Source organism: Pygocentrus nattereri, chromosome 6, assembly GCF_015220715.1.
Source record: "Pygocentrus nattereri isolate fPygNat1 chromosome 6, fPygNat1.pri, whole genome shotgun sequence".
Lineage (NCBI taxonomy): Eukaryota > Metazoa > Chordata > Actinopteri > Characiformes > Serrasalmidae > Pygocentrus > Pygocentrus nattereri.
The window spans coordinates 21927456-21941098 of record NC_051216.1 but is presented as its reverse complement, the minus strand read 5'-3'; the positions used below and the strand labels follow the sequence as shown (position 1 = coordinate 21941098).

General features: G+C 37.7%; 1 protein-coding gene across 4 annotated transcripts; it reads right to left on the bottom strand.

The window, feature by feature from the left end:
- Positions 1-1310: 1310 nt before the first annotated feature.
- Positions 1311-13222, bottom strand: lnpa (limb and neural patterns a). Of its 4 annotated transcripts, none has more exons than XM_017692347.2 (13): positions 13145-13222; positions 11910-12003; positions 11487-11528; positions 10127-10314; positions 8784-8842; positions 8585-8625; positions 7582-7665; positions 7400-7451; positions 7052-7273; positions 6171-6276; positions 6001-6071; positions 5539-5694; positions 1311-2340 (listed from the first exon to the last, which is right to left on the bottom strand). In XM_017692347.2, the coding sequence occupies exons 2-13, from the start codon at positions 11934-11936 to the stop codon at positions 2162-2164; spliced, it is 1227 nt and encodes a 408-aa protein (XP_017547836.2). In that variant the 5' UTR covers positions 11937-12003; positions 13145-13222; the 3' UTR covers positions 1311-2161. The 4 variants fall into 4 exon arrangements, with proteins under 4 accessions (XP_017547836.2, XP_017547838.2, XP_017547837.2 ...); XM_017692349.2 differs by having other exon boundaries at positions 1311-2337; XM_017692348.2 differs by having other exon boundaries at positions 13140-13193.
- Positions 13223-13643: the final 421 nt, after the last annotated feature.

Genomic DNA, 13643 nt, shown 5'->3' with positions numbered 1-13643 from the left:
TCACTCCATCTATTCTTGACAGAAATTCTTCATGAAAAAAAAATGGTTGTACTGAAAATATGAAAAACTATGTTTGAGAGGGAAGATTGTATATGCTCCTTAAACTGATGGGAATTCAAAACACACAAGATGATTTTACTGACAGTGCAGCAGCAAAGTGTCAAATAACAAATGTCACTGTGTAGAACAGTCTAACGGATAGCACGGCCTTTGAATCTGATGTAAAAATGGAAAGCCTCACATTTGGAAGGGGCAAGCAACATGTACCCCAGCAAAATTTATATACACATTTATTAAAGAAAAGAAAAGAAAAGAAAGAAAAAAAAAAAAATGCAGGACTCAAGCCCCCAACAGTGGCAAATCGTAAACACTTGATCTACATTATATTTGCTGAGAAAGGTTCAAATGTCCTATTGACGGGTTATTGTTTTCCACAGCCTGTGCCACTGTCAGGGGTCAGGCCGAGGCAGAGTGCTCTGGAATCAGGTGCTACTGTCCTGCTGACAGTGATGCATTGCCACACTCAGAGGGTCATGTCTCTGTAAACATGCATTATCAAAACCCAAAGACAAATGTGGAAGGCTGACCTGAGAGAGAGAGAGAGAGAGAGAGAGAGAGAGAGAGAGAGAGAGAGAGAGAGAGAGAGAGAGAGAGAGAGAGAGAGAGAGAGAGAGAGAGAGAGAGAGAGAGAGAGAGAGAGAGTAGAGAGAGAGAGAGAGAGAGAGAGAGAGAGAGAGAGAGAGAGAGAGAGAGAGAGAGAGAGATGTTTGTCAGGAGTGCAATATGGGTAGAGATAGTTCTCTTGTTGCAAATGAAGAGGGTCAAGCAATCAAGCTGGGTTGGGCTTGTGTGTCAGTCCCATTATCTAACACTGTCTGAAATGATCAATGAGCTAAAATAAAATGATCACAAGCCAAAATAGGCCTGCTAATGAAAATGGACTGTGTTTTAACGGGTTCTTTTCAATGTCCCTCCATGTCAGGAGAGCTAGAACACAGACAGGAAAGAAAGTAAGCAATAAAGCTGCCCACTAACAGCCCTAATAACCCATTTCTACAAGGGACACACGTGCCTTTCCCTCTCTAAAGAAGCAGGGTCAGCTGGCAGACCAACTGACCATCAAAGTTCTAAGCATCTTCTAGTAAGCTTAACATTTGTCTTGATTTAAATTTCAATATGGTGCACCTTGTTGTTTATGATGTTTGAGATGAAAAACCTAAAGTGATCAAGCTGTTTAGTTAAAGCTAGCAAAAGGACAAACACAAAATGAGCATAATGTTAAAAATAACTTTATTTTGTGCAAAGTGCACCTGGAGAACAAAAAAAAACAATTACATATTTTAAAAATTCTGTATGTAGTATTTAAATAATTTCTATTTATTGTCTGATACAAAAATGGCATACACAAAGGCACATACATTTGATATTGCCCTACCTTCACCCTCTATGAAGAAATTAATAGCTCTGGACTTTCCAATGTCTGTACCTTAATGTGTGTAAACATGTAACCATTTCTCTGCACGTGTTCAGAGAACCGTAAACCTACTCAAATACTTTCAAAGAAGGCACAGTAGTAAAGAAAAAAAAAATCTATAAATATCAAATAAGAATAGATGGGAGTTTTGCATTATTGTACAGGTTGAAAAACAGTGCTTTAAATACATTCAGTCACAAAAACAGTTCTGGCAAGATTTTTTTCCTCTCTGAAATAAAGTAACTCTAGAACCTAAAAACATGGATGTATTAATGACAAACTGTATTGTGATGTCATTTCATGCTGCTTGTTAGAATGAAGACAACATGTAAACAGTCAAAGAAAGCTGCTTTTAACTAATTAACCATGTTACAAATACAAAATCACAAAATCATAACATCCACCTTTATACAAAAACTACATCAACACAGCAAAACAAAAAAAAATTAAAATTTTGCACTATTGGCATGTCAGACTTCCAAATGTTTGTCCGACTAGCTTGCCGCATCTCCCCCAGATTCCATGTAAATAATAATAATAATAATAATAATAATAATAATAATAATAATAAAAATAAACGGGAAAAGTAAGCCAAATCAAAACCACCACTGGCCCTCAAAGCTTACTGCTACACCACAAATAAATACGCACACCTTGGCAGAGTGACAGCAGATTTGTAGAAACCCTCTACTCCACCTCCATGGCAGACACATCTAATTCATTGTCCGATTTCTCTGGTAGGTCTGGGAGTGTGGTTTGGGGCTCTGGATTACTCTTTTTCTCGTCTTCTGGTTGGCTTTCTTCTGCCTCATGGTCCCTAGGCTCCACGTCCTCCACCGGACCAGAGGTTTCTGATTTGCCCTCTGCTGAACAAGCATGGCAAGAAGTACAGTAAGACAATACACTGATTTTAAAATGATGCAACTGAATGAAAGCTACCGGAGAGACAAGCTAGTATGATCTCATAAGGCTAACTGTCAGCTGCCCCACCCTCAACTTATTAGTTACGTGACCATTTTTGGAGCAGTACTGCTTTCATTTCTGTGTAAATTTGTGTTCAACATTTTTTTTCTACATAGAAATTATGCACAAAAAGGACAAAAAAAATAAACATAAGATGATAATCTGTCCATTGCATTGTTCAAATAAAAGATGCAGGTGGTTAATATTTACTAATAAACCCCCTGGAGTTTAAAGAGTTAATGCTAATAACCAGAACTTTTTGCTTTTTCACTTAAAAAAAACAAAAAAAAAACAAAACACACACCACACCACACCCCACACACACCCACAGACCCCTTATTAAAAAGGTAAATCACAAATCACTCAAAATGAGTGACAGAGCAAGTGAGCAAGCAAGCAAGCAAGCAAGCGAAATACTGAGAAGCAGGTAGAAACATGGGAGGCCAAACCCCAACAAAGTAGGCAGCGCTGCGGGAGAGCAACATAAAAGGATCCAAATCCCTTAATCACTCAGCAGATCTGCTCTTAGATTCAGCAGCAGATCAAGCAAATGTCCCTTTAGAGGCAATGAGCTGGAGGGATTTACCCTTTGTATGATGCAATTCTAACTCCGTAGAAACTGATGGGCAAAGCACAAGCTTAACAGTAAAACTCACAGATGCCTTTTTACTACCACTACCACCAAAACTAGCTAGTTCTTAGAATTCTCCATATTTACAGAGTATCCACCTGTCTCTCCTGGGCTGGCCGGCAATTTTTTTATATATAGTTGCACTGCAAGAATGTGCATACAAAACTGCACACACAGAGAAATAGCACTTCGCATTCTTATTATTGAAAATTCTGAACACCCGCTCACGTCCACTCCACTTAAATATTCTCCAAAAAGTATATTTTTGTGCCTCATTGAAATTGATAAAATGTAAATGAATGTTTGGAAGTACATGAAGCAAAAGACCTGAAATATATCCTATGTAAATTCAATAAACATTATCATGAGACAAGCTTACTCTATCGGAGGGACAATATGTCAGCTAGGATTAAAAACAAAAGTTTCGCAACAGTGACTACAGAAACATTGTTACATAAAATGTGCAGTTAAATGCAAAAATTTGGGTACCCCTGGTCAAATAAAATATTGTCTTGATTTTTGAAGTAAAAAGAAGTACACATCTGCAGCAAACCATTTTAAAAAGAGTTAACATTTGCAGAACATGTTTATGCACACTTTATATTTGCTAATCTGTAAAAAAAAAAAAAAAATTATATATATATATATATATATATATATATATATATATATATATATATATATATATATATAAATAAATAAAATTTCAGAATCACTTGTTTAGACAAAACACCGAGTAATTTTGTAAAATCTCAGAACATAATTAACTTATTACATGATTGGTTAGGACTGGTTATTTTAGATCTGGTTAGGTCGTTTGAGAATAGTCATTAGGAACTGCCAGCTGATGACTATTTTAACATGGAATAAGTTGTCCAGCTCTTCAAATTTTATGCTAAAATAAGAATGGGCTCATCCAAGCAGCTGGCATTTTCAGAGTGCCTGAAAATGAAGCCAATTGATGCCAACATAGCAGAGGAAGGTTACAAAAAATAAAAGCTTCCAGCTCACAATTTCCACTGTCCAAAATGCTATTAAGACATAGTAGTTTTTGGGAACCATGGAAGCCACGGCAAGATGTAGAAGACCAAGAAAACTACCAAAGAGAACTTCTCATTGCTGGCTAGAAAGGTAACACAAACTTACTGGGCAGCAAAAGACCTGCAGACAGATTTTGCAAACACAGTAGTGGTGGTGCATAGTTCTACTGCACAGCGATGCTTGCTCAAACCTGACCTGCATTGAAGAGTCATGAGAAGGAAACCTGACCTGCAACATCATCATAAAAATGAATATCTGAAGTATACAAAACAGCTAGATAAGCCGGAGGCATTTTGGAAACAAGGGCATTTGATGAAAAGAATATCTTGCCAAGTATTAAGCATGGGGGTAGATCAGTTATGGCTTAGGGCTGTGTGGCAGGCAGTGGCACAGAAAACTGCACAAGATTCCACTATTTATCAGCAAATTCTGCATGCAAAATGTGAAAGTCAAGGAAACTGCAGCTTAAAGAGGCTGGCTTCTTCAACAGGACAATGAGCCATAACATACCACAAAATCCACTATGAACTACTTTAAAAATGCAAGCTGACGCTTTGGGAATGCTCCTCACAGTCCTATAAAGTCTGTGAAATACATTTTACATGCAATACAACCCAAGAATACTGCAAAGCTAGAAATGTTCCACAGGGAAGAGTGGGCGAAAATTCCTAAAATAAAAATGAAGACTCCCATCTGCATACAAAAAGCATTTGCAAGCTGCGATATCTGTCAAAGGGGCTGTTAATAAGTACCGACTTAGTAGAGTATTTATCCTTTGCACAGGCCACAAGTATTTTTTTCTACTTTTTAAACTTAAAGTAGAAAGTAACAGTGTACTACTATTTGCATGAATAATGTTTGCTGCAGGTGTTTACTTTTTTCCCCTGCAAAAAACATGTAATTTGTCTAAAGCAATTTGAGCCCCAGCCTCTGATGAGGCTTTTATTAAGAAATTAGACAAATAAAACAGCATGTACAACAAGTAGGACAAAACTTATGTTTTTTGTTTAAGCCAATGTTTCACTTCTTTACATATTTAAGTCTATATTTATATCTAAAATTAACTCTCTCTCAGTACTGTGATTTTGTCTGCATTATTTGCATCGTGGGAATTGTAGTGCCCTACATCACAGAATGACTGTCAAAAGTTTACGCTAGAAAACACTATAATTATGCATTAAACTTACTAACTTCTTCATAGTTACTTAAGGTTTCCATTATCACAATAGATTACTTTTAAATTTAAATTTGCTTTAAATTGACAAACCTACCTGTATGAACTTTTAATTTGTAACCAGATAATCATTACGAGTGAATAATGTTCATAGGTTTTTTTATTAATTTTTTTATAAACCCCAACATCTTCTCAAGTTCTGTTACTATCTAAACTTCATATTTCTTCTAAGGAGGTTATATAAAAAGTAGATACCTGAGGCAGAGGCAGGGGCACCCGGGTCTGTCTCCAAGGCAACAGTAGATGGCCCCTGGCTTATCTTGCCTTCTCCACTGAATTCTGAGAGACATGGAGCCTGGGGGCGTGTCTTCCGGGCAGGATTCAAGAAGTAGCAGTACGCACATCTGAACGCTGAAACAGGAGCCATATAACACTCTTCTGATCCAAATTTTCCAGGGCCACATTAATATATATGAAAATGAAAACCAAGCACACACACACACACACACACACACACACTAAAAGATGCATAAACATATCAGATGGATAGACTATGCTTGTTTGCATATTCAATCTACTATTGCTCTCAAAAGGCCAGAGATGGTCCAGGCATTTATGAGACCTATGATATACTGAGCTGCCAAGTGTTAAAGGACAAATGAAGTCACTGTGTTTGATGGAGACTGACAGAGTGTTCTGCATTTCCCTAAATCTTACCAATGTATTCAAATTCCTCTTTTAAAGCCATGCCATTATGAGACAAACACTGCTGGCATATAAGAGCATATCTGAAACAGAGAAAAGAGTGAAATATAAAAATAAAAAACCCACAACATAAAATTTTCCATTTGTTTTGTACACATTTCAAGAGACAGAACAATATTTACCTGTTCTGTGGCCCATCACCTACTAGGTACTCAATGACCCTGTCTATAGCTCCTCTATCTCGTGGAAGGATAGGCCTAGCCAGGGGTGGCCCAGGAGGGTGCATTCCTATGAACACATATGCACACAAAAGCTTACCAATTTGTTATTTAGGAATTCATGTCATGATGTCCAGGTTTAAGAAAGAGAGGGGGGGGGAATCAGTATCAGATCTCTGCAGCAGGCAGTCAACTATAATAAATGGATGACTACGACAGATTTTAATAATGACTCAGAAATGGTCCTCCCTATAGACAGCTGTGAGTGCGAGCCTGCTGCGATCCTCAACTCTAATTAATATAATTTAACATCAAGAACGATCATGGTGAGATGACTGGTCATTTCTACCACACTTGGCAAAGTCCCGATATCCTGCTGCTTATTAATTTACCAGCATATGGAATCGCTGTGGTGACTCTTTGGTACCAAATTACTTTTCACTACCAATTTTCCAAAGCATGTACACTCAGACTGGCCATGATGAAATCACTGATACAAAATCTACTAAACCTTTCTGCACTAAGAAAACAAAACAAAACCAAAAGAAAAAAACAAACAAACAAAAAAAACAACAAAAATCACTTACATAACTATTGGGATGTTAGCACAGAACAATACTTCCCAAATTACAGTCTTTAAGGCCACTGTTAAGGATACTAGTTGTACCCTTGTTGTGGAGGCTCTCAATAATTTGATAGAAAGAGACATCTTCCTCTTAAAATCACATAAAACAAAAAACATCCTTGACAGCTATTCATACAAAGCGCATGTCAAATCCAGGCTCTCAATTGAAATATGTAGCTATTTTATTAAAAGCAGTAAAAATAGTGCGTCTCTCACTTACCCATCCCAAGGACAGGGGTGCCTGTGGGGGTGGCAGGTCTCCTCATCAGGTTGTGGTGGGCACCAGCAGCAGACAGGCTTCTCTCTGGGGGACCGCCAGGGGCTGAGATCAGGGCAGGGGAGGCAGCTGGGGCTGTAGGGGCAGGGGGAGGACGTGCTGCGGCTGCTGGGATGGGAGTCACAGCAATGGGAGCACGAGGAGTCACATGCCTTTGACGTAGCTCTGAGATGACAGTCAGAGATTGGTTATGCTTATTTAAAAACAGATTTAAGAACAAGAACAAAAAAAATCCCACACACCAATCTGTTCATTTTTCCTAGATATCCAGTACATAAATTTTCTCCTAACCTTGACCTTGTCTTGGAGTCATAGGAGGGCCAACAGGTGTAGACTCCAGCTCCTTAGATTAAAAAATAAAAAAATTAAAATTTTTAAGAAATGGATCACTTGATGAAAAACAATATAACAGTTCAGGAGAAGTCTTCCTTCCCTGTGTCCAAGAAGTCTGTTAACACTGCTAAACTACTTACGATCTTTTTCTTTGAGTCCGGATCAAACCTTTCCAGTATCAGTTTGGCATTTTTGTACGTTTCCGTTTCCATCACTTGTTCAAGCTGCAAGATAAATTAATTTATACTACTATTAAAAACACACTTTATATAAACAGGCTTGCACAAGAACAGTAACAATAACAAATCATATTACAGAGCAGCATAGATTTTTAACATCGCACAAATAAGACAAGAGGGAAAAAAAACACTTCTAATAACATACAACAAAAAGATTAGTGTGCAGTTAAGACTGCCGCCAAGATCTATGTTAAAGGAGAAAAGTCTCTTGGCAGTTTTTATATTTTATTCCATTTAATTTTGTTTTAAAACCCATTTCAGGAAAAGAGCAAACAGTGCTAATTATTTAGATTTAATGAAAAGAATAATTACAAGCCCTACTCTGATAATGGAGAGTGTGAAAATCCATCAGCTGTAATTATTGAAAGTTATTAGACTTGACAGTAGATGACAAGCAATTTCTCAGATTTATTTCCTCCCAGCACTAAACACTATTAATTTAAAGACAAGCCGTTAGCCAAGCGCTATACGAAGTAAAGTCTCTGTGCCAATTAACTGCTGTCTGCATTGATTTTAGATTATTTATTAGAAGAAGAAATTATCTCTCCTTGCTAAGTGCAAAAGCTCAGTGACTATGGGGAGAAAGGAAACTCTTGTGTTAACATTAGCAGAGTGGTACCCTGCTGTCAAAGGTAAAGCTGAACACACTACAAGGGCAAACCCAATGCATTAGCATTTAAGGTTAAGACTCACATTACAGGAGCAAAGATGTCTGACACATCTGAGAGGGTCTGCACTCTGGTTTGACCTCTTAAGGAATAACTAGATTTTAAGTGTTCTACACAGGTATGAGGGTATTATTGGGCAGCAAGGCCACTGCTCTGGTAGCAAAATGAACCACAGTTAACATCAATCTGAAGAATGTGGCATTCAGAAGTAGCAGAGAACCCAACAGATTACTTACTATTTTCTTTTTCTCAGCTTTTAGTTCTTCCAATTTCTCATCTGATGCATACAAAGAAAAAAAAAATATTATGGAGGGCAATAAAAGGAACAATATATCAAAATTCAATCTAAATGATGGTAACCTATATGTAGGTGCCATTTTGTGACAATTTTAAGATTTAAAAAAAATGAGTTAAACCTCAAAAAGAACTTTTTACCATTTCGTTCTGTCCTTCTTGTATATAACGCAATTAACAGTTTCCTCAGAAGCCAAACTCTGCAGACAAAAATCAAGTTCATCTCAGATTGTAAGGATCCATTATCTCATATTTATCTTCTTAAATTACCATGCACCTATGATGAATACATAGTAGATTTTATTTAAAAGGTCCAATAAGCAAACTTTCTAATGCTTACTTACTGTGTTGTGTTATGCAACTACTAACCACACAGTTGTGTGGACAAAATAACAGAATAACTGAATGTCATCACAAGCAAATGAATTAATTACAACACCCGCAACACAGGTGAGTCATATGATGCTAATGCCAATTACCAGAATATTTATATATCACACACTTTCTAAACCGCTTATCCTTCTGGGTCATTGCAGGTGCTGAAGCCTATCCAATAAAAGTTACAACAATGACAACATCAAATAAAAAATTAAAGGATGCTGGATGTAAAGTAAGTTTCCATCACTTTCATCATTCCAAAAAAAAAAAAAAGGATTCAGAACAGCTGACTAATATAACACACTACACACCAATCAGCTGTTGAAAGACAAGATTCCAAGGAGTAATGAATGAAAAATGTTTCAACATTCTGAAGATCTACTTTCCAGCAAATATTTAGCTGCAATTAATGATGTCAGAAGAACCAGCATTTGGGTGCAAAGATGGAAAAATTCCTAATGGTACTTCTCTTTAATCCTTTAATTTTTCCCCAAAATTTTTCTCTTTTACACCTTCCCATTTTAAAGCATTTTGGGCAGCATTATTATTATTTGTAGTAGTAGTAGTTTTCTGCTAGTTTCTTGGGGGTGCCCACCATGTAACAGAAAAGCAATGTGACACTGGAATCTGAATACACTGCAATAACACCTCACACTAAGACTAATGAAGAAGAAAAGCAATAGATCTCACATATTGAAATGCTTTACTATACTTTCAAGACAGCTGAACTCAGTAGGATGTCAGACCTCTTAGAAGAGGGTAGCTCATGACATTTGAGCACAACTGTATTTGACCTCAAACTTCTTATCTCTGAAACTGCATAAGATCCTCTCTGTCATGGTAAAGTAGTCACTCATGGCATCCAGACTTTAGTGAAAATATAGCTACAACTGTACCAACCTGTGTTTCCTCCTTCTTACAGAAAAAGGCACTTCTGAAACTCATGAACACAGCTTCACTTCCTGTTACCATTGTACACTGTTTTACACAGTGTTTAAGATCATTAGGCAAAATTTCTTTTAAAAAGCTTACTTATTGGACCTTTGACAAATAAACAATGTTTCATTATAAAGGTTTAAATTTAGAAATAAAAAAAGAACACTTACAGCAATGGAAATATTAAAAAAGGTGATGCCACTATAAGTTTTCCAATTAGCTGTTCGGGGATGTACCAGACATAAACAACTATGCAGGCTATCAAGTACAAAAGAGCTGAATAAAAAAGTAATCTGTAAATCCATAACTTCAGCTGTTTTTGATTCTTTTCTCTGTGCTCCTCAAGTGTTTGGATATCCTGCAAATAATGGTAAAAACAGATTTCCATGAACAGCAGCACATAGTCTCAAAATCTCAAAAAAATGGCACAACAAATAAATATGTACATTTATTTCCAACACAGTCCTGCACAGATGGATCGTCACAATTTTGATATTTTCTAAATGACTGTGCATTAGCATTAATATCATTCATAACAGATGTAAATAAAAATGATAAAAACAAGCAATACTTGAAACTGTTAAAAAAAAATATTGTAAGTTTTAAAATTTGAAATAGACTGATTGTACCAGTAGTGCCATGTTTAAAAATGTTATACAATATTGTACAATTATTTTTACTTAACATCTTACATACAGTGCTGCACTGAATTCAATTAGGATTCAGGACTAATTATGTTCTCTTTTTAATTAAACGTACAGCTGTAGAGTGTTCAAGTACTGATGACATCCATGACCTGCTCAGAAAACATTATGACATAAATCATGATACAATCCTGTCTTTTTGCCCATCTTGTCATAGCACATGCCTAAAGTGGAACTACAGCCTGCAACAGCAGTTTTACAGAGGATATCTGGCCAGTGATCCTATTATTCAGTTCCACACAAACCTACCACTGTATCCTTCAGGCTTGAAAGGCAAGCTAATCACTTTAGGCTAAGCGACACACAGTGCCAAGCCAGCTGCAGGTCCTATGACCAGAGTTATTCAATGAAATACAATTATACTATTCATACAACATGCAGGTCATTATTTGAAAAGCAAATTCAGCTCTTTCTCAGTGAGCAGGTCACTCTCTCCAGCACCATATTAAGTGGTATTATATAACATCATTCCAAAAATATCTCAGAATGATCTCAAAATGCCTGAGCCAGAGGTCTAGTACAAAAAGAGCAAAAGGAGACACCACAACACGTGTGTCTGTCAGTCTAGTAATGAATGCAAAGGAGTCCTTTGCCAGTACCTCTGGACTACAGAAGCAGGCTGAGTAGTGTTACAAGACTAATATTATCTACATTCAAAAAATACAGTAATGACTTACAGCAACTTTGGATTAATTGCTACTGCTCTATTTAACAAGAACAAATTTAGTACCAGAAGCACTGGATGATTTAATGAGTTCCAAAGTTAATATTAACAGAACGGCCTTATGCCATAGTCCTATTTGCTTAGGGGCAGACTGCTTCTTACCTTATCAAGTCCCTCAAGTACCTCCACAGTGGTTGGTTTTGTCTGCAAGACAAATGAGACTGTTACGTTACATCTTTAAAAGCAAAACATAAACCTCACAAAAAATGTAAAATAAAAACTACATTAAGTGATTCTGTTAAACACTTCTTAGCAAATTCTTGATATCTTACCCACAACATCTTAAACACAAAATGCAAACTGTTTCAAGTCACACATTAATATGCATTTCTTGCAGATGGTCTAAAGAAACTTTACCTAGAACAGTTGTTTGCTTTGTGGCTTACTTAAAACCAGCCTTTATACAGAGCAAACAGCTAACAACATGCAATGATGAAAACAGACTTGTGACTGAATACAAAATGCTTTGTGGTGGCATGTTAAAAACTATGTATGTGAAATAGTAAGGTTCCACACAACACATACCCTCCAACGAGAAACTACAGCTCCCATCTTCTTAAGAACCAAATACAACACTTCTGCTCTCTCAGTCTGTTAAAGCACTGAAAAGCTTCACCACCTGTTAAAAACATATATTTTACTTTGGAAATACATCATCACTCGTCACTCAACTCAGTCTTGCAGTGGAAAAGTATAAGCAAAGTTTTAGACAAATCTTAGGCTACTAAAACAATGTGGGCCAAGGACTCACTACAGAGCACCATGAATGTTTTCAATGATCTCGTTTACTACACCAGCTCTCTATCTCTGACAGTTCTGGTGGCTAACTAATCATGTACAACAAATGCAGATGCATTAGGTTTCACCCTTTCAGCATGCGATTAATGTCTCAAAATACCAAGAGAAGCTCGGCGCTAAGGCGCACAATCTGGTGGCTCCGAAAAGTCCTAGTAACAGGACACTCCTCTCTATTTTAAACTGCAGAGCATCCAAGTGATTCACTTCAAGCACTGTAAAGCGAAGGGGCGACCACAGCCAACCTCGTAGCCTACTGTAGCTAACTAACGTTACAGAATTAAAGAGTGACCGCAGTGAGTTCGGCCGCCAAAGTTATTCGGTGTACTGAGTCAACTCAACTGTTCAGCCGATTATTTAAAGCACGATGAGATGGCACAACAGTGTGGTTTAGACAGCCAACAAAGCGGTCTCTGTTTTCTACGGCTACACCCACTCGACAGCCGGACGCATCCAGTCAGTCGTTTCACTAAATGGTAAACAAGAGATACACACTTTTATTTTTCCACCAGGGGTAAGAGCATACACTTTAAGCGCTGAGGCTTATGAAAACCTAGCGCGAGTTACACTAGCCCTGTCGATAATGCATCGTTACACTGTAAAACACACAGCTCAGTGTCACTTCGCATTTTTTCCCAAAGCAAAAGCTTTGACCATAGCGACAACATTTCTCAATGCATAACACTCGTCGTTAAACACCACAACACCTCAAAAGTTAATAAGTCATCATCTAGCAAAGTTACATTAGCTAAAGTGGAAAAAGCTCATCTTAACTGTCTGACTTCACACGGCAGGCTAGTCCCCTCTAGTGTGTGCTACGTTGGCTAAGCTAGGAAACGAATAACGGATATGATGAAGAGCCGCAGCGGCGCTCTGTGCTACAACCACTGCAGTGCACTTACAGCAAAAATAAAACCAGAGAAACATTGTAAAACAGAAGAAAAGCAATATTTTCAGTACTTTACCACGGAATGCCAGTCCTCACTGAGGGTCTGCAGAAGCCGCTGTTGTATACGTCATCAAAGCCTTCCCACAACTCCCCGCGGCAGTGAACTTCTTCGGTTGGGAGGTCACGTGATTTTCACTTCCACGTATGGCGGGAAAACAAAGCTGTTGAAGACGTTCTCTGACGTAAGGGGGGGGGGTTTACTATTCAAAGCCTTGTTTTGAAACGATTTTTGACATTATCCGAGTAGCTTAGTTAACTTAAGCTTCGTTTCATGTCAGCTCTTCTTGATTTTGTCTAATCCAGTAACCGTGTGGCTCCTCATCCTAGTCAGCCTCTGTATTTAGTGAGGCTGTGAGTGGCAGATCAGACAGAAAAGTGACGCAGGCAGGAACAGAAGCTTCATTCAGCCGCATTGTGACGCAGCCGCAGAATTCACGTCACCTGAATGATGGCGGACCTTCAGTAAATGACGTGAGCTCTTACTCAGACAAGAGTGTATAACATAGCAAGTAGGA

Coding starts and splice junctions, on each gene's coding strand:
- lnpa (XM_017692347.2), bottom strand. CDS start 11,936: ATGGGAGCTGTAGTTTCTCGTTGGAGG. Junction 7,666..8,584: donor AAGCTGAGAAAAAGAAAATA/GTAAGTAATCTG, acceptor TTTATCTTGCAG/CTTGAACAAGTGATGGAAAC. Junction 7,274..7,399: donor GACTCCAAGACAAGGTCAAG/GTTAGGAGAAAA, acceptor CTGTCATCTCAG/AGCTACGTCAAAGGCATGTG.